The sequence below is a fragment of the Balaenoptera borealis genome (genome assembly GCF_965194805.1).
Source record: "Balaenoptera borealis genome assembly, chromosome: 13".
Lineage (NCBI taxonomy): Eukaryota > Metazoa > Chordata > Mammalia > Artiodactyla > Balaenopteridae > Balaenoptera > Balaenoptera borealis.
In genome coordinates, this window is record NC_138870.1 from 3,520,567 (window position 1) to 3,539,991 (window position 19,425).

Here is a 19,425-nt window from a genome sequence, read left to right on the forward strand (position 1 = left end):
ACCGGCCCCGCCCCCCATGTGCATTCCCCTCCCCCCATTATCACAGGCCTTGGGGAATCCGTGGTTCCCCCGGGTCAGCTCCATCCGCCCCAGCCAGGCCCCGCTCACCTCCCTGACCCTGTTCTTACCAGGGCCAGGCCAGAGAGCCGAGGGACCAGCTCGTGGGGGGGAGGGGTCCCTGGGCCCACCGGCCAAGGAGCAGCTCCGCCCACTTCTCTCGAAGCCCCGTGAGTCCTGGGTAACTGTGGCCTCCCTCCCCCCAGGAGCGCCATCCCTCGGCTCCTGCGGGGAGGCAGGGGGCGGGGCTGGGGGCTGTCTCGCTAACGAGCCTTCCGTGTGCGTCAGAGCACGCTCGCTCTTCCAAGCTGCTGCCGGGCTGAGCCCGACAGGGCCTCTGAGGGACGCTGGGGCACGAGGCCCGGGCGAGGGGCGGGGGCGGGTCCCACGTGCGCCAGGATTTCTCAGTGGAGAAGATTAAAGCAGTCCGTGGTGTGAGTCTGCAGACCTTGGCGAGGCGAAACTCCCACCTCACCTGAGGCTCCGGGGCAGGGTCGGGAGGGGAGAGGAGCTTCGGAGGAGCGCGGGGCGGCCGGCAGGACGCGTGGCCTGCACTGAGCAGGGTTGTTCTTCTCCGTGTGCCCACCTCCCTGCCCACCGTCCAAAACACAGACAGTGTTCAGCATGGCAAGGGGCACAGAGGCCTGCTGGGGAGCAGGGCTGCCCTGGGACCCTCTCCCGATGCAGCCAGGTAGGGGCGCTGGGGGAGAGCCGCGGCTCAGCTGCTCCCTGAGCCAGATGCTCCCTCGGGTGGGGCTGCTCCAGGAAGCCTGCTCTGAACCCTGGTCGGGCTACTTGCCCCGTGCCAGGATCCCGCAGTGCCCTGCACGCCGCTTCCGCAGAACCTACCCCTTCACCGCGGGGGCAGCAGATGGGGAGGGCTCTGGGTTAAAATCGTGGACTGTGGGGTCTGTTTTGGTTGCACCGGGGTGCACACCTAGGAATGTGTCCTTGGGCAAGTCACTTAACATCACTAAGCCTCAGTCTTCTCATTCCTAAGATGGGGAGAGTGACAGTCTCTAGCCTGCAGGGACACTGTGCAGATGGGGGAGATGACGCACAGAAAGTGCTCGGCACACTCAAGCACTGTCCCGAGTTGCAGTGCTGTTAGCGTCGCCTGTACCGTTCTGTGTCAGCGCCCACCACTGGCACCGGAGCTCCCTGAGACCCAGGACTGCGTCTCCCGCATCGCGGTGCCCCCAGGCCTCTCATGGGGCCCAGCACAGCAGCTGTGCACTGCCGTTCCCCGAACCGAGACCACGGAGCAGAGCGACACCCTGGCACACCTTGCCTTCACCGCCACCCTCGGCAGGCTGGTCCACTGGGGCCCTCACGCCCGCGGTAGCGCTCTCACCTTCAGAGCGGGACAGAGCCTCAGACACAGTGAGCAAACTGAGGCCCAGAGAGGGACAGTGACCTGGAAACATGGCCACCACTTCTCCCCTTGAGAGGCACCCCGTGGTGAGGCTGGACCCTGAGGCTTGGGGTCCAGGAGATCTGCTCTCCAGACAGAGAGCGCTGCCACCCAGGACCCTGACTCAGGAGCAGGGCCTGGATGCTGTGACCACAGCCCCACGGCCGCCGGGCTTGGACAACACAGAGACCTATGCAGGTTGGACATCCCAGATGGGCTCCAGTGGGCGCTCACCCACAGGAGCAGAGAACAGGACACAAACTCCCTAGAGAACCTGAATTTGGAAATCACATCCGCGCCCTCTGTATCTCTGACATGGCCACTTCCTAAAGGAACCTCCCCGCAAGGGATCCGCATGCGCCCTACCTCTAGGGTGCGGCCCCAAGGATCACCCTGAGGTGCAGTGGGAGAGTTGGGGGCAGAGCAAGCGAGGAAGGCAGTCTCCTCCCTGTGGGGCCTCGGGGAGGGGCCGTCGGTGCACGGGGACTGGGAGAACAGGGAGGCCTGGGGGCCTCATTCATTCACTGGTTTGCTCATTCCTGTGTTCCTCCAGTACCCAGCAGTGCCCAGGCGCCAGGCTGTGCCGGGTGCAGGAACGACGGTGGGCACGGCCGGCGGCGCCCAATGCTCACCCCCAGGGAGTGCTCGCTCCTCGCCCCGACAGCGGAGGGAGCGGCACCCCAGCGGCGTTCAGAGCACCATCTGCTCACTCTGCGACAGCCTGGGCACGACAGAGCCCCTGCCCTCACGAGGGGGATGCGGCCAGACGGCAGAGTCCGCCGTGGGCACTCAGGAACAGCACACACCCCGGCTCGGGACTCTGAGCCGAGACTGAAGTGTGAGCAGAGACCACCCAGGTGAGTGTGACCGGGGGACGGGTGGGGCGTGTCCCCAGCAGAGGAAGCGAAGTACACGAGGGCGCAAAGGATAGCAAAGAGGCACAGCTGGAGCCCCGAGTGGGAGCAAGGCAGGATGTGGGGTTGGATCTGGGGGCGGAAGAGCCTGAAGTCCTTGTCCCCTAGAAAACGAGGGGCCGTGGGCGCCCCCATATGGGGTACCGTGACTGATGTGCTGCTCACAAGGAGAATGCAGCTGCGGTGCGGGGACCAGGTCCAAGCAGAGGGTCCACAGGAGGCTTCCCCAGGGGCACACAGGCCCAGGGCAGGGGCGGGGGGGATGGCAGGGGAGGGTGGGACTTGGGAAGTGGTTAAGAGTAGCATGGGGGGTGGGGGGCTGGATCAGACGCGGGGCGGAGAGAGGAGCCACGGAAAACACCTGGGATTTTGGACTGGCTGATGGAGCGGGCCTGGCAGGTTGGTGAACTGGGGAGATAGTGATTGTCCCAGATCCCTTCCAGCCCAAGGACCACAGGATGTGGGTGACTCGTGAGGACCACAGGAGCAGAATACTAAATCCTGGATCTCAAAGAAACCTGAGATAGAGTCAGGACCTGGCCCAGGCTTCATGCCCATCCGCATCCCCATCCCCTTCAGGCCACTGAACTGTTACTTTCCCCTCTTCATCCTTTGAGCATCTTCTCATGTCAGGCGCTGTGTCGGGCACCAGGGGTGTCATGATGGATGTCTTTGCCCTGCCTTAGAGGAGACGTCAAGTACACAGGAATGGTGATCCTGGGCTGAAGGGCTATGTCAGGGGACGCCTGGGTGCTGTGGGACCACTGAGAAGGGGCATTCAACACAGCCTTGGGAGGGTGGGGAGAGCTGCCCGCGAGGAGGAAGGTGCAGGAGAGCAAGTCCTAAAGCAAGAGAAGGAGTGAATGAGGCCAGTGCAGGAGTAGGAGGGGAGTAGGAACGTTAGCGGTAGAGGCAAAGGGCTGTATGAGGCAACTGAGGCCCAGAGAAGTTAAGCAACTTGCCTAAGGTCACACAGTTCATCTGCAGAAGAGAGAGCTGTGGAGCTCCATCTTTTGTAAACGTGTGCTGTGTTTTTAGCCACTCTGCTCCCCTCAGTCCCTTTCTCCCCTCCTCTTCCCACCCCTAGCCTGTCTTGGCCTGGAGAGCTACACGGGTCAGGGGAGGCGGGCTGTTCCCCAGGGCACGGGGGCTCCACCACACCCCTACCAGCCCTCATCTTTCCTGCCCCACTGCTGCTGGCTGACGTGCAAACCCATCTACTAGAGTTATGCCCACCATGGAAAAGGTCCACAGAGCCCGTCAGAACCCTGCACAACCCTCCCTACCCCACTAATCAGTTAGAATTAAACTAATTCCCTGCCCAAGCAGAAGCACCAGCTTCCTTTGGTGTTACTAACAGGATACTCCTTAAATTGAACTGTAATCTCTTTGGGGAGCAGGTAGGGACCATGTTTTTTTTCTTTTTGGTACCCTACTCCCTCATTGCTTTACGCATCGCAGTTACTCAAAAAATATTCACTCGATAAGCTCTTACTCTGCCCGAGGCACTCTGCTGGACGCCAGGGGATGGGATGAATAGGACAGGGTCTCTGTCCTCAAGGGGCAGAGCCAAGTGGAACTGAGAGGACGTTCTCATCTGTGCCAGCTGACCGCCCACATCACAGCATGCGGTTCCAGATGGACTGCCTCCCAGCCCCTGCATGGGCTTTCTCTACTTCAGAAGCGCGACAGTCTACATTTTTAACAGCTCTAACTGTTAACTGAGCTAAAAACAAACCCCTTCCTCTCCTACAAGTTTCATGCATTAGTACCACTATTTTTACCTGGAATGATAGAAAATAATCTAATCCAGCCAATACACATTCAGCTCTTCCATGTTTAAAACTGGTTTTCATGTCTACAGTTTCCCTGTATGACCCCAGCCAGTTGTTTTCTTTCTTAGAAGAACCTTAGAACCTCAGGATTCTCTTTTTCCCTCTTAAATGAAACCCCTAGAACCAGACAGCCTGACCAGTAACTAGTGGGGCTCCAGGCAGCGGCCCCCTTACACTGGGGGTTTTATCTACCCATCTCTGAAGGCTGCTGGACCCATATCGTTGGCAGCTGCTTCATTGGCTATTGATGCATCTTGAGCTTATAGTCAACTGAATCCCTAAGGCCTCTCACCCACGACCAAGCCTGCTCGTATTATAGTAGTGCTGTGGGATTTTCAAAGCTGCGAACAGAACTTTAGATTTTTCCCTCTTTCATTTGACTTTTTCCACTTAAACAATATTTCCTAATGAGTTTTTTTCTTTTTTTCAAATCTGGGATTCTGTCATCAAGGTATTAGCTTTTCCCTTTCAGCTTTGCATCAGTCCTTTTTCGAAATGGTTGAACTGGGCAGGACCAAGGACAGTGCCCCACTCAATGACCCTGGCATTGGCACCGATAGAAAAATCAGTGTTTTTTGACAATTCCGTTTGAGAACAGCCCACCCGACTCTATTGTCAACTAACCCACTTCCGATCCTGTCCACATAGCTACCACGGGAGATTTTGTCAAATACTTTACTGAAGGCTGGTGCACCACCTGCAGCCCCTGACCTTGGATAATAGCTCGACATCTATGCAGAAAGGAAGAAAAGACTTTGGTTGGGCTTGACTCAGTCTTAGTGACTTTTCTGTTTGCTTCGCTTCGAAACCTCACAGTCCGTTGGGTTAAAGAATGGTTCTCTAGAACCTACACATTTTAGAGCTAGAAGGGACCTCAGAGATGGTTCAAGGTCTAATTCCCAGTTTTGCTGATGTGGAAACCAAGGCCCAGAGTGCTTAACTGGAATTTTCCCAAGTCACAGAGGAGCTAGAACAAGGATCGGATCCCACATCTGTGCTCCAAGCTCAATGCTCTTTCTTAGCGATATTAAGTCATAAGTTCTTTCTCTAAATGCGTTCGCACATACACACACACACACAGATCTTCCTTCAGGTCTCTTAACTTTCCACCCAAAGAAACCATGCCGTTATCATTTTGGAGGGTTCAGCTGGGACCCAGTGACTGACTACTTTCTCCTCCTGCTTCACAGAATGGAAGATGGAGGCTCAGAACTCCTCAGTGAAATTTGTTCTCCAATAAGGGGGTCTTTGGACTCCCCCAATCTGGGCTAATCTTGGGACTCCTCAGTCTACCTGGAGACCACTGTCTTCAAACCTCATTTGAGCCTGTGTGTGTCTGAGCTTGGGGCTGGCCCCTTGGGTGGGCAGGTAAGCCGGGCCATCTCTTCCTGGGGTGGGAAGTGTGTCAGCAGCTGGTCTTCCTGCGGTGGTAAGAGGGGCAGAGCCCTGAACACGCGGCCTGTGGGCCTGGCGGTACAAGGGTGACCCCTGCCACGTGAAGGCTGGACCTGGGCTGCAGGGAAGGGCAGTCACTTGGTCCAGTTTGGGAGAATAGCGGCAAAGAGGCCTGCCTGCCGCACAGGCGGCCTAGACAGGGGCATCCCTGGTACCCTGGACAGCGCCCGAGACAGGGCCCTTCACCACCCTTCCCACCCCCCTCGGAGGCCCTGGGTACCTGTTTATTCTTTAGGTCAAGGGAGAGTTCGTAATCGGAGGCGGCAGGGGCGCGGGAGCAGAGCGCCGTTGCCAGGGCAGGCTGCTGCCTGCTGGGGGAGGCCGCGCAGTGGAGGCCGGCCCGCGGGGAGGCGCCCCCCGCCCCCGGCCGCTCCTCCTCCTCCTGCAGCTCCTGGGCTTGAGCCTTCGGGGCGTGGGCACTGGGTCTGCCGGCCGCCGCCGCCGCCGCCGCCACGGAGTCCTCCGTGCCCGCACCGGCCTGGGCGCAGGAGCCGTCACTGTGAACGAAAGGCAACGGTGCTCGGTTGGGGGGAGGGGCGGGGTGCATGTGAGTGCGGGGGAGGGGGGCTGGGGCCCTCTGGCAGCGATGGGCCTCACCAGCGGAGGGGCTGGTGGGGGCCTCCTGAGGTCCCCATTAGGGAAGGGCCCCAGCCCTGGAGGAGAGCCTGAACTTGCCGAGGGTCCCCGGGGGCAGAGGGAGGGAGTGGCTGGCACTGGCCACCGCTCAGGAACCTGCTTAGAAGCGGTAGAGCAGGTGCTTAAGGTAGACTACCTGGGTTCCAGGCTGGGCCCTGCCTCTTGTTGGCTCTGGGGCCCTGAGCAGGTTACGGAACCTCACTTTTCCTCTGTTTCCCCATCTATAAAGCAGGAATAATACTAGTACCTGCCTCATAAGGATGCTGGAAGGCTTAAGCTAGTTAAAGTTCTTAAAGCCGTGCCTGGCTCATGGTCCCTGCTTTATGTGTGTTAACTACCGTAATTATCAGTGGTCTGGCTTTCTGGCCGGTGGCTTAAGTAGCTGGGAGGAAGCTGATCCTCGCTGAACCAGATCCGTCTTCAGACTGCCCCAAGGAGGCTGGGGACAGGAGTGATGCACATAGTCCTGGCTGGGGTTATGAAGTGTCTGTTCTTCCCCAGCCCCTGCTCTCTTCCCGCGGAGCCACCAGCAGGCTGGCCATAGCTGCTGCCCACCCGCCTCCTCTAAGACGACACTCTGGCTGCCCGGGGGCTGCTACACTCAGGTTGCTCCCCTCCCCGGCCAGCCCCTGGATTCTGCCCGTCCCCAAGGCCCAGCGCTGAGCCATCTCCTGCGTGAAGCCTTCCCGGTGTTTCCAGCTTTCAGGCTCCACCTGCGAGAACACCAGAGAGTCACCGCCTACTTCACGGAGGAGAAGCGTCTCGGCTCACGGTGTGGGCTCCAGTGCAGCCCCACTACTGTGTGGCTTTGGTCAAGTGGCTTTTTCCCTGACCCCTGGTTTCCTCATCAGTATAGAGGAGGCACTAGTACCTGCCCTCCGGGGTCATGCAAGGCGTAAGGGAGTCAGCGTATGTGAGGTGTTTAGCACAGTGCCCGGCACAAACTAAGTGCTCCATAAACATTAACTCTTATTTCCCCCATCTCCCTTCCCCGCCGCCCCCCAGAGCCTGGCACTTGTATTCTATGCGAATCCCTCCTCCCCAGTTAGTGCTGAGCAAACAAGGAAGGCTCAATAAACACTTGTTGAAGGATGAATTGAAGAGAACCCAAGGCCACTGGCATGGCCTCGGCAGTGGACAGAGTCCCTAAGGTTATCTAGTTCATCCTTCCCATCTCCCTTTTTCACGTATGAGGAGCATGGGTCCAGGGAGGTGGGTTGGCTCTGGTTGGAGGGCCAGTCAACCTTAGGACTTATTTCTTCCACAGCTTTGTCCCATGTAAGATGCCCCAAATCGTGCCAGAGAAGGGACCTCTTCAAGCTCTTGCTTCCACCCAAACTTTGGAGCCTCCTGGTGCTAGAATAACCAAGGGTGGAGTGAAGAATCCTCTCTTCATTCAACTTCATCCGTCCCCCCAGCACTCCCCTGCGCCCCCCCCAAACATAGATAAAGAAGAGCTCATTGGCCAGCCCTAGCAACAGGGAGCCTCAAACTCCTTGCCACTGCCTGATTCTTTGCTTCGTCATTTTTTCTGTGGCCATCAATCAAGCTGTATAGTTGGATGAGCTCTAAGTACGTGTTTTTTTCACTAGTATCACCAGGAAGTTCTTTTTAAGATCTAACTTCAGCTCCTCTTGTGATAGGACATGGCCATTCTTCCCGCAGGGCCCATGGAAATAGCCCTTTCCCACTCCCAGCACAGCTTGCCTCCTGGGGACAGCATTCCGTCTCACCCATCTCTTCTCTGCACTGTCCTTGGTACTGATGCCCAAGGCGTCTTAACCCTAAAAGGTTTTCAAGACTCTTTAGAGACCAAACACCTTTAAAAATAGCCCTTTGCTCTTTTTATGCTGCTGGAGGATGCTTGGCAAGAGGTTCTAAGGAGTTGATGCCCCTCAATAGCAGCGCTCAACCAATGATAGTGGAGGCTGGTAGACAAATACCCCAGCTTCCTTGTCTCGTGGGCAGGACAGCTCTGAGACACGTTTCACACCACCTCCCAGAAGTGCCCCATGGGATTGAACCCCAGTTGCCCAAAGCAGTGACCTGATCATTAATGGACCTGCATTGGCTTCCTTCTCTTTTGTGTCTCATCCCCCACTCTCCTGTTGACACTTCTTGGGGTCACCTGGTCCCAAAGACACTACTTACGTTAAAACAAAACACATTTTTAAAATAACCATTTTCGTGGGCCACCCCTCTGGACATGGACGAAGGCTCCAAGGCCTTCTCACCTGAACTCATCCGTAGGGTCTGGGAGATAGGAGGCCCCCACTGCCATCTCCAGCATGTGCACGTGCACATGCATGCACACTCACACACACATACACACACACACACACAATGTTCTAACCAGCTCTGTGACTTCGGGTAGCTCGTGTCCTCCTGAGTCAGTGTCTTCACCTGCCCCCTCACAGGAGCTTACTCATCTCCAGGGACCCTCCAGCTTGGACATTCTGGGAGCTTGGATTCCAGTGCCGAGGCCAGACCACCAAGGCCCACCAGCCCCAAGGTTCCAGGCTCTCTGGCTGGTGGAACCAACTCTGCCTTTGCCCACCTATGTGCACAGGGACCTGAGAGACTGTGTCCCCCCAGGTATATGATGAAAAGTGTTGGAAAGGGGACCCCATCCTTGTCTTCCTTCCTTATCATACTCCACAGACTTGTGTGGTAGGAGGTGGTGATGGAAACCCAAGACTACTGTCATCAATATGGCAAGGTTTAGGCTTGTCAGTGGAGGCCAAAGAACATGGAAGGCAGACCTGGGTTAGAAACCTGGCTCTGCTACTTATGATGTGACCTTGGGCAAATTACATCATCCCCTTGTGGCTCTATTTCTTCATCTGCAAAACAGGCATCCTTGTAATGCCTTTACAAAGTTGCTGTGAGGAATAAATACAGCTGGCACAGCCCCCAGTACAGTGCCTGGCACACAGTAGTTGATGGCAATGGTGGTTGTAGTCTGAGCTGAAACCCTATAGCATGGAGTCCCACAAGAATGCCCAGAAAAATAGCATGGAGCATTCCTAAGTGGAAGAGGTTCTCAATATTTAGCCTTCCTGTCAACCTTCACGAAATTGAAATAATAGGGTTTTTCATCATTCCTCATGGCCTTTCCCAGACCCCCGACTAACTCCCAGGGTCCTTAGGGAGAGGAGTGAAGTTGGACTTGCTCCCACCCCTGTTCTCCACCCACTGGAGAAAGAACACAGTGAAGGGCCTTGGTCTTGGGCGGTACCAAGTCCTGGGATCCATGGCCTCTGAGGAATCTGTGTGTATTCACCCCCTGGTGGGACCCACCACAGTGTGGGGCATGCCCTAGGTGGACGTTTGTCCAGTGCTGGTTGTGTGGATTTGTGCTTTGGGCACAGGGAAAGAAGCTCAAATCTTCAGCCTAGGCTGTCATAGCTGGAAGGACCATCTCTCTCAATCCACAGTCTCTTACGGAACTGGAAGTCCATTGTTCCAGCGCCCAGAGCATCACTCCTCCCAAGACACAGGTTGTGTCCCTTAAGTTTCCAGAATTTGCCAGGCTGACCTCACATCATAAAGCCGGCATCCCTAGTGGGTCCAATTTCAGGCAGCCTGGCGCGTAGACAGGAATCGTGTGAATGGGATTCACTCTATGACAAGCATAGCTTCTTTTAAGCCCCTTCCTTGAGCTTCTGGAGAGGAATCCTGGTGAACTTAGCTGTCCTGGGCTTCATATCCAGCTGCAGAAACAGATTCCTTGAGTGGTAGTCCACTAGCCTGGGGAAACTTAAGGTCACTGCTGACATATGGGAGATGCTAGTCACAAGAGTCTTGCCTGGGTTGGGGCACCCATTTGAGAAGGGAAAAGTAGAATGTGGGTGGCATCAGAATGAGAGGTTCTTAGAAGGCTTTGGTTGCACCCACATGACATTAGGCTGATACACGTACAGGGGCCTAGGCCATCCACGGAGGTTACGCCACGCTTGAGAACGCAGGATGTGAGTATGGGAAATGAAAGTCTTTGACAACTTGGGGGAACAAGCAGTTGCTCAGAGGAATACTACATGCACACAGGACCAGAATGATTGGTGTTGAAACTCAGCATCCTCAGGGGAGGGTCACTCATGTGAGACACTGGCTTGCGTTTAGTGGGGTTCCAGGTACCCACTGAGCAAGCCTGGTCCTGGCACATATAGGACTCCCCTGAGGTTCCAGTGACCACCCAGCCTGTCTATCATCTCTGCTATCAGAGTTGACTTCCTGAAATGCGATGTTTTAACGCCAATCCTCTGCTCAAAACCCAGCAGTGACTTTTCAGTAATGCCGGATACAGCTCATTGTTCTACTCGTGTCCGTAGCCGTGTGGTACTCGAGAGCGTTCATGATCTCACCCCCGTCTCCTTTCCCAGCCTCACCTCCAGGAGTCACCTAGCCACTCTGTCCACGCTGAAACTCTCCCCAAATCTGCCACACACCCTCAGACCACCATGCCTCTCCCGTGACTTCCTCCTGCCTGAAATGCCTCATGCCCCTAACCCTTCCATCCATTCCTTTCTCTGCCTTGTCAACTCTTTCAGGACTCACTCATTGCCCCAGGAAGAGTCCCCCCTACAATATGCTCCAATAATTCTTGGCACTTGCCTCTATTTTAGCAATGACCACTTTGTGCCCTAATTATTCATTGATATGTCTCTGTCTTCCACCAGACGGTGCTATGTACACCTTTTTGTCACGGGTGCTTATCACAGTGGGCTGGCTTATAAGTCATGTTTAATAAATGTTAAATGGATGGAGGGATGGGTGGGTGGATGGGTGGATGGATGGAGGGAGGGATGGATGGGTGGATGGATGAATGGATGGGTGGATGGATGAATAGATGGATGGAGGGAGGGAGGGAGGGATGAATGGATGGATGGCGTTTGATGTTTTATACTTTCCCAAGGGCAGAGATACTGCGGTGAGCTTGGTGGTGTACCACCCAGACCCTCCTTCAAGGACTGCTTGCCCAGCTCTGGAGGTGCTGTTGAAGATTGCCTTCAGCTGTCAGCTGCCCCCCACCCCAGTTCCTTCAGGAACTGCAGTGAGCTACTGGGCCAAAGTCACATCCTCCCCAGGGCTATCTGCATCCAACAGCTGACAAAGAGGGGACATAAAGGCTCAGCCATATGACCCAACATGGGTTGGATAGGTCACTCTCCCTCCAGAGCTCCCGTGGGATTAGCCGAGGCTTCTGGTGGACCTCCAACACGGGTTGACCTCTCTCTCTGCCCCATGCCGTGTTCCTGCCCTCCCTTCCATGCGTGTTGACCCCAAGCATCCTCTAGTAAGCATCCGGCACCCTGAACTCAGAGTCTCCTTCCCAGAGGCACCAGTCAGTGATGGAGACCCAGCTTTTCTTTTTCCTTCCTTTTCCTTGTCAGCCAGGATTACCCTGGTCTCCCTGCCCCCAGACCTGTAAAGCCTTTCTGGGCTCCGGACGCCTTTGACAAAGGCTCTGGACTCTCTTCCCAGAAAATGCACGTGATTTCATACCCGCCGAGCTTTACCTCCACTTTCAGAGGCTTTACAGCTTCTGCGGATCGGGCTGAAAACGCTCTTCTGGAGGGGTGATCATGGATTTTGTCCATATGCTGAGGACTGCACCAAGTGCTGCAGGCAGCTCTGATCATACAGAGGAAACGTGAGGGTTTCACACACCACAGGGCTTTCAGACACCGGTCACTGTTCCCCTCAATACCGATGGATCCTCGCTCACGGGTAAGAGAGCTTGAGTGGAGGGAGCCCCTGGTCCTATGACTCACTAGTCAGGTGATTTCGAGCGAAACATTTAACTTTTCTGCACCTCAGTTTTCTCATCTGCAAAATGGGGGTGTGAATATCTCCTTTCTAAGAGAGTGATGAAGATGAAGTGACCTCCCAGGCTGGTGTGCTGGCCACCGTGGAAAATACGTCCCTAAGAAGGATGAGGGAGAAGGGAGGGCGGCTATGCAGCCCCTGCCAGGGAGCTGGTCCCGGCGGTGGTGTCCTTCCCGGGCTCCCAGGCACACGCTGCCCACTGCCAGGAGCTGAGGGGACAGGAGCTACTGCAGAGCCTGTGAGGGCCAGGGAGGGGGGGTGCTATGCCTGGGGAGGGGAAGACTTCAGGGGAGGGGGCACCTAGGTCCTGGCAAGAAGGCGGAGAGAGGGATGAGGAGGAGCCTGGAGGCCCAGCCCCTGCAGCTTGTTGGTGGGGGTGATGGGCGGGGAGAGAGGGCTGCTTTCCCCTCCCTGAAAAGGCCAGAGCAGCAATTACCGGAGACCCAGCCAGGAGTGTTTTGAAGGCTGGAGGACTCCTTGGGCTACAAGATTCCCCCAGAGGGCCTGACCAATTGCACTAGATTATCTCGGTCTCTGCCAGCCTTTCTTAAAGCTCTTCTGGGACAAAGAAACTAGACATTTTCCAGACAAAAGCTAACAAAGAGCCTCACATCTCAAGATTTTTCAGCCTTTACTAAAACACTCCTGTCTCTCCCTCTCCTGAATCGATGAAGTGATCTCAGGTGGTCAGAATACAGGCCAAGCAAGGGGAGCCAAGTGTCCTTGGGTGTCCCAGATGGTACTGGGGAGAGGTTGCAGTGAACAGAGGGCCAGCGTAAGAAACAGATTCACTCGGTGCTGATTCCAAGCACAGGCTAGGAAGTGCCGGCCGCCGGCACCTTCCTGTTCACACCACACCCAGGGGCACAACGAATCCTCCCCGCCTCCCTCACCTCCCTGACCCCGCGTCATCCAAGCTGGAAGCCAGAGTTCACAATAGAACGCCCTGGAGGAGGGCAGCTGTGTCTTCCCTGCTGTCTGCTTGCAGAGGCCGCCCTGCCTTCATTGGCTGTGACACATCCCAAGGGCCCAGAGAGAGTGAGTTACTGTCTCCCATCGGCTCCTTGGAGACTCCGGGCTTTGGTTGCACAGCTGCCCCAGAAGGTGCTGGCTGGGTGGGTTTGTCTGGGGGGGTTTCTTGTTGAAGGCATCAGTCCTCCTCCGGGCCTGTGGCCTCCCCAGACCCAGGCCCACTCACGGTGGGGCCCCAGAGTCCAACATGAAAACGGCCCCTGCGTAGCCCACTCCTCGGCAGGACGCCAGCACCAGGGGGGCCTCACCTAGAAGCTTCCTCAGGACGCCTCCCTCACGGACTCAAGCTGGGCCACACAGACTAACGCCATCTTATTGCCCCTGGAAGCCTAATATTTTTGAGCGTTTGATTTCCTCCCAGTAGACGTGGATCTGGAAGCAAAATCAGGCTCTAAGGACGCCCTCCCTGCTCGCTGCCTGACACATGGCACACAGCTCACAAGCGCACGCACCTCTGAGCCCCTGAATACACCTCAGGCTTTCTTACCTCCCGTGTCTGCCCACATTCCCCTCTCACCCACCCTGAGGATGAAGCCGCGGAAGTATGGCCTGTAATCTGTCCCTGACACACCCCACGGTCACCTCACAGCTGCACTGAAGAGTTACAGCCTAGTGAACTCTGGCTTTTAGTCCATGTTTTCCTTTTGTTATGAACTATCTGATACGTGCAAATATGAATAACGTGTATGCGAGGTTCAGAGGAAAATCTTCGCTTGCGCCCAGCTCAAGAAAGAGCCCGGCCATACCCGTGGGTTCCTCCTTCTCCCCTCGGAGGAATGCCTGTCCTGGATTTGTGTTTACCGTCCCCAGCTTCTCCTTAGGGGCGAATCTCCTCCTGTCACGTTGCATAAGCGGCATTGGCCGCTGGGCAGGGGGCGCCAAGTGCGCCTCGTGCTGGGGGGTGCGGCTCGGGAGCTCTCACGGTCTAGCAGAGCCCAGGAAGGGGCAGGAGGCCCTCCCGGGGGACGGCCCCCAGCCCCCAGCTCCAAACCGGACTGGAAAGATGGCAGGGCTCTGACGCAGCAGGGCTGTGCCCGTCACTGCAGCAAGGAGGGCTCTCGAGTGAGAAAATGGACTTGCTCCCTAAGGAGCCCTGCTTCTGGCCCTGTGTGGCCGGATGGGTAGCGATTTCCAAAGGCACCATGGGGACCGTCCGGAGCCATGCAGAAGGCCTGGAAGTAGCCCATGGAAATGCCAGGTGAGGCTGGGAGAGGTGGACTCGGGAGAAGCATCAGCCTGTGAGCCGCTGGCACCCAGGCCAAGGGTGTGAGTGCCTTTGGGGTCCCTGAGAGGAGGGAGCACACGAGGCAGTGTCGGCCAACTCATAGTTCAGCACAGCACAGGGTAGAGGTTACAAACGCAGACCCGGCGCCAGGCGGCCGGGCTCTGCCACGCACCTGCGTGTGGCCTTGGGCAAGTCTCCTAACCTCCTTGGGCCTTACTTTCCTCTCTAGGAAAGGATCGCAGTAGTAATGTATGTGAGGTGCTCTAAGCCCTATATAAGTAGCAACCATCGTTTTCCTTTTCAGGATTTCCAACATGTTATTTTGTCAAATAAGAAGATAAAAAGCAAAAGCACCGGCTTCCCTGGTGGTGCAGTGGTTACGAATCCACCTGCCAATGCAGGGGACACGGGTTCGAGCCCTGGTCTGGGAAGATCCCACATGCCGCGGAGCAACTAAGCCCGTGCACCACAACTACTGAGCCTGCGCTCTAGAGCCTGCGAACCACAACTACTGAGCCCACGTGCTGCAACTACTGAAGCCTGCACACCTAGAGCCCGTGCTCCACAAAAGAAGCCACCACAAGGCCTGCATGCCACAGTTAAGAGTAGCCCAGCTCGATGCAACTAGAGAAAGCCCGTGCACAGCAACGAAGACCCAATGCAGCCAAAAATAAATAAATAAAATAAATGTGTAATAATAATTTAATTTTTAATAATTAATTTATTAAAAAAAAAAAAAGAACCAGACAGACGGCTGTGGTTAAAATCCCACCTCTTACTAGCTGTGTGGAGCTGGGCTAGTTCCTTAACTCCTCTGAGCTCGTTTAGTCCTGTGTAAGGTGGGGATACCTATGTTGCTGGGAGAGTTAATAAAACAACGACCATAAAGCCTCTGGCACCTATTTGATGCTCGGTAAATGCAGGTTTCCTCCCCTAATCTGGGCCTGTTGTGCTTCCCTGGCTTCTGGGCTGTTGTGCTCTCCCTGGAGAGCAAAGACCTCGTCTGGTCCTTCTTGGATCCCTCCGAGAGCCCTGTGATGGTGGCCCACACAAACCATGTGCAGACAGCCCATCCCAGAGGCGGGGCATGAGACCACGTCTCTCCATTTCCCTCCTCCAGGTCCACCCAAACCAGCCCTACCTCACCCAGCAGAGATGTTTCCTACATTTCCTTGGTCCTGAGCCATTTTCAGGGAAGGCTATCCTCCCACCTCCTCCCATTCCACCCCACATCAGGGGAAAGGTCTCTGATGGCCTACAGGTGCCTGTGGCAGTCAGATGTGTGCTTGCCAAAAATCAGGAGTCTTGTGACACTAGAGATGGAAATGGCAGAATCACCAGCAGGGTAGGACATTGCTCTAGACATCTGTCAGGTTACTATGGAGCAAGGTTCCTTGCCTGTTTCTTTATGGTCACCTTCCTTATCTTCACCTTTCCTCCTGGAAGTCCTTCTTAATGTCTAGCTTCAATCTTTCTTGCTGCAGTAGAAACCACTCCAAGCTCACAGTATCAGAATGGCCAGGCAATTTCGCACATGCCTGTGGGTTTCACGGGTCATCTCCAAAAGTGTTTGGGAGGAAGGGCCAGCAATGCAGGACACAATGGCTTTGGGGAGAAGCTCCAGAGCTCCCAGCGTGGGGAGCCACCCGCCTCCAGGCAGGGCAGGGGTCAGTGCCAGACCATAAACCTTTCCCTGCGGGGGCTAAACTGTCTCCTCCTCTTAAGAGGAAGCCAAACTGTCGGCTGGCTAGAAGATGCTCCTGATAAAATGTCTCTGCCCTTAATCGCATCCTCGCTGCACTGTGACAGACCAGTGCTGGGTTAAATGATTTCCTCCCCTGCCCTGACATCTAGAAAATCTCCTCTCTGGGCCTGTTGGCCCTGCTTGATTGTCATTCATCAGGGCTCTTGGCTTCTTTGATCTCTTCCCCAAATTGGTCCCTCAGTTCTTGAGTCACCCCCCCACCCCGCCCTGCTTCTCTCTCTCGTTCTCTCTCCAGCCAACTCTGTGGGTCACGGGCTAGGCTTGAGTAGAAACATCTGAAAGCGGCCCCCTCCCCCATGCCCATTCCCTGCTGTCCAAAGGAGGGACTGGACCCTCTCCCTGAAGGGCACAGCTCAACGACCCTGAGCAAGATGCAGGGTAGTGGGTCCCCTCCTGCTTGCCATACTAGGGGCTCCTGCTGGGACCCCATCCCCTGAAGGAGTCGGCCCACTCTTTCTAAGTATTTCTCAGTCACACCTGAGTTTCTAGACCCCTTCTCCTGGGACTCCTGGATCTTAACTGATTTCTCCCTCTCTGCTCTTGAAAAATCCAGCTAGCATTTATTGAGTGCCTACTATATACCAGACACCTTTGCACACGTCATGTTGTTGAATCCTCCCAACCACCCTAAGAGCTAAGTGCTACTGTTGTCCCCATTGGACAGATAAGAAAATCGCGGATTCGAAAGCTTCAGTAATTGCACCAAGGTCACAGAGTTTGTAAGTGGCCAAGCCAGGACGTGAACCTGGATTTGAGTTACTCTGTCTGTGCTCTCAGCTGCTCCACATCCTTGTGCTTCCTTGAAGTCTTCCTGAGCTCACCTTCCAGCCCAGGGCACTCCTATCCCACCTCCTCACCCTCCTCCTTTCTGACCTAGAAGGGAATCCACAAGAATCTGGTGCTCATCTCTCTGCCCTCAGAGAAGAAAGGGAATTCTTTGTATTCCCTTGTATTGTAGAGTTCTTCACTGGTCAGTAATTAAGAGTCTCCTGTTTACCAGAGTCGTTTCTTGTTACGAATTAGTAAATTCTTACTAATATGATACATCAGTCTCTCATGAATTTGTTTCTGGTGAGTCAGTCCCCCTGGAATCCAAGAACCACAGGGACGCCTAATGGATTCTCCAAACCTGCAAGACTGCAGCCTAGACTTAGAACCCGGTGCCCACACCAGATCCCGCCAGCCTGCGGGGGGTGGCGGGCCCAGGCCTGACCCGTCAAACAGTAACAAGAAAGAGGCGCCCCGCCGCTCCTCTGTCTGTACGGGCTCTGTCTTCACCTCCAGAACCTGAGCAAGTTGCTGCCCTTCCCTGAGCATTTCCTCGGCTGAAAACTGGACACAGGGATTCTCGCCCTCGTGCCTTTGAAGGTTTGTGGGGAGGACCGGTGGCGTGGAGGGTGGGAAGGAGCCTGTCACCTGGCAGACGCTGCACACAGTTAGCTGAGGCCGAGGCTGGCTTGCCACCGAACGCTCCCTCCTTCCCGGGGGGCCCAGCCCAGCTCCCAGGCCGCACCCTGGGGAGGCGACAGGGACGGAAACGAGACAGGTGGTCATGCGAGGGCTGTGGGGTCATGCTTGTGAGGTGAGGCTGGTCTCCTTTAAAACCGCCTTTTGTGTTTTCACAGTAAGTGAAATGGAGAAAGAAACTCCGTGGCCAGCCCTCCTCCCAGCACTCCTCTGACTGAGGTTCCAGGGCTTCCTCCCCACGAGCCTCCGCCCAGGCGCTCCTATTCAGGTCACACCACTTTGCTTTATCCTGCTTTGCAAATGCTCCTGGTCCCTTGGCCGGATGTGGATGCCTCCTCCGGCCAAGGCAGCTCCTTACCTTCCTATAGAATCACTCTGGGGGGCCTCGGGGATTAGATGGGTCACCCACCGTGTGATAGCTGAGGACACTGGGGCCTGGAGCAGTGGGGGGCGGGAGGGACACCAGCGCTGTCGGGTGGCCTGAGCCCACCCTATTCTGCATGACGCCAGCATCAGCAGCGGGAGACCTGGGGTGAGGCACTTCCTCTCCTGGGTCTCCTGTCTGGGCAGTAAAGGGCCAAGGCTTCCTGGTTCTCTGCCACCTTGACGGCCTGTGGTTCCAAGTCCACAGACCCCTTCTCTGTGCTCTGCCACACTTCTCCCGGCTCCAGACAGAAAAACACGTCTTCCTTCGCCAACGGCTGTCTTTCCTGTTTTGTTTTGTTTTTTAATCGTCACAAAAGTAATCTCTAAAAATCTCCTTTCTTAAACCATTCCAATGCCTCTCAAAGGCAGTAAATTCTTGAAGAACGCCTGATCTCATGCATCCATCCTGCTATAGACTAAGATTATTTCCTCATTTGGGGTCTGAGGAAACGCATTTAAAACTCTTTCTGTTTCCATCCATCAGAAACGCTTATTGGAATTATGTCATTTTCATAGTTGTGTTATCGGTTACAAGATAAATGAACAGGTAAAGATGACCTTTCAGAGGAGAAAACAAGACAGCTCAGGAAACAGTGAGGTTAGAAGAATCTCTAGGCCTGCAAAGAGAGGCCACACTTTCTGGGAATGAAAAAAGAATATCCAAAAGATTCAAACAAGAAGTTTTCAGCAAATGGAACAAGAATTTGTTTCCCCCCCAAACTGGACAAAACTCTGCATTAATAAATGCCCATCCTTGTGGTAGCTTTCATTTTGTTATTCTGGAAGTATTATCTTAGTTATGTTTATTTCTCTCTCTCTCTTTTTTTTTTTTTTTTTTTTGGCCATGCCACGCGGCTTGTGGGATCTCAGTTCCCCGACCAGGGACTGCACCCAGGCCACGGCAGTGAGAGCCCAGAATCCTAACCACTAAACCACCAGGGAGCTCCCATGTTTATTTCTTTAAATAATAAAGCCTAGAGCTTTTCTCCTCTAAAAATACTCTCTTGGTCATTTCTCTGTTCAGTCTGGTTGTGCTGATGTGTTTACCTAAGGCTGCCTGAGTCTCCTGCTGGGAGCGGGGTGGCAGGGAAAGGCCCCGACTTCTCGGTCCCTGGACCACGAGCCAGGTTCTCCGGGAGGGGCTGTGCAGGGTGGTGGCCACACTTCACTTCCTGCGCCAGCGAACCCCTCCCTTCTTTTGTCTACAGTGATAGAAGCCGTAACAGACGCGGTTCAAGTCCCAGCTGTGCTATTTTCCAGGTTTACGGCCCGTGGACGTCATTCATCACCTCTGAGCCTCAGCTTCCTTGTGTGTAACATGGAATAACAACATTTTATGAGTTTTCAGTGAGAATTAAATAATACCCGTA

At 55.2% G+C, this 19,425-nt stretch overlaps 1 protein-coding gene across 6 annotated transcripts in view; it reads right to left on the reverse strand.

Moving 5' to 3' along the window:
* IQSEC3 (IQ motif and Sec7 domain ArfGEF 3) overlaps positions 1–19,425 on the reverse strand; it is a 100,579-nt gene that overhangs the window by 45,451 nt on the left and 35,703 nt on the right. For 5 of the 6 annotated variants that reach the window (XM_082349060.1, XM_082349059.1, XM_082349061.1 and 2 more), the window contains exon 3: positions 5,896–6,172. The exons of the other annotated variant lie outside the window; for it this stretch is intronic. In XM_082349060.1, the coding sequence (XP_082205186.1) occupies positions 5,896–6,172 (277 nt within the window). The remainder of the gene's footprint in view (positions 1–5,895; positions 6,173–19,425) is intronic. 6 annotated transcript variants of the gene reach the window in all.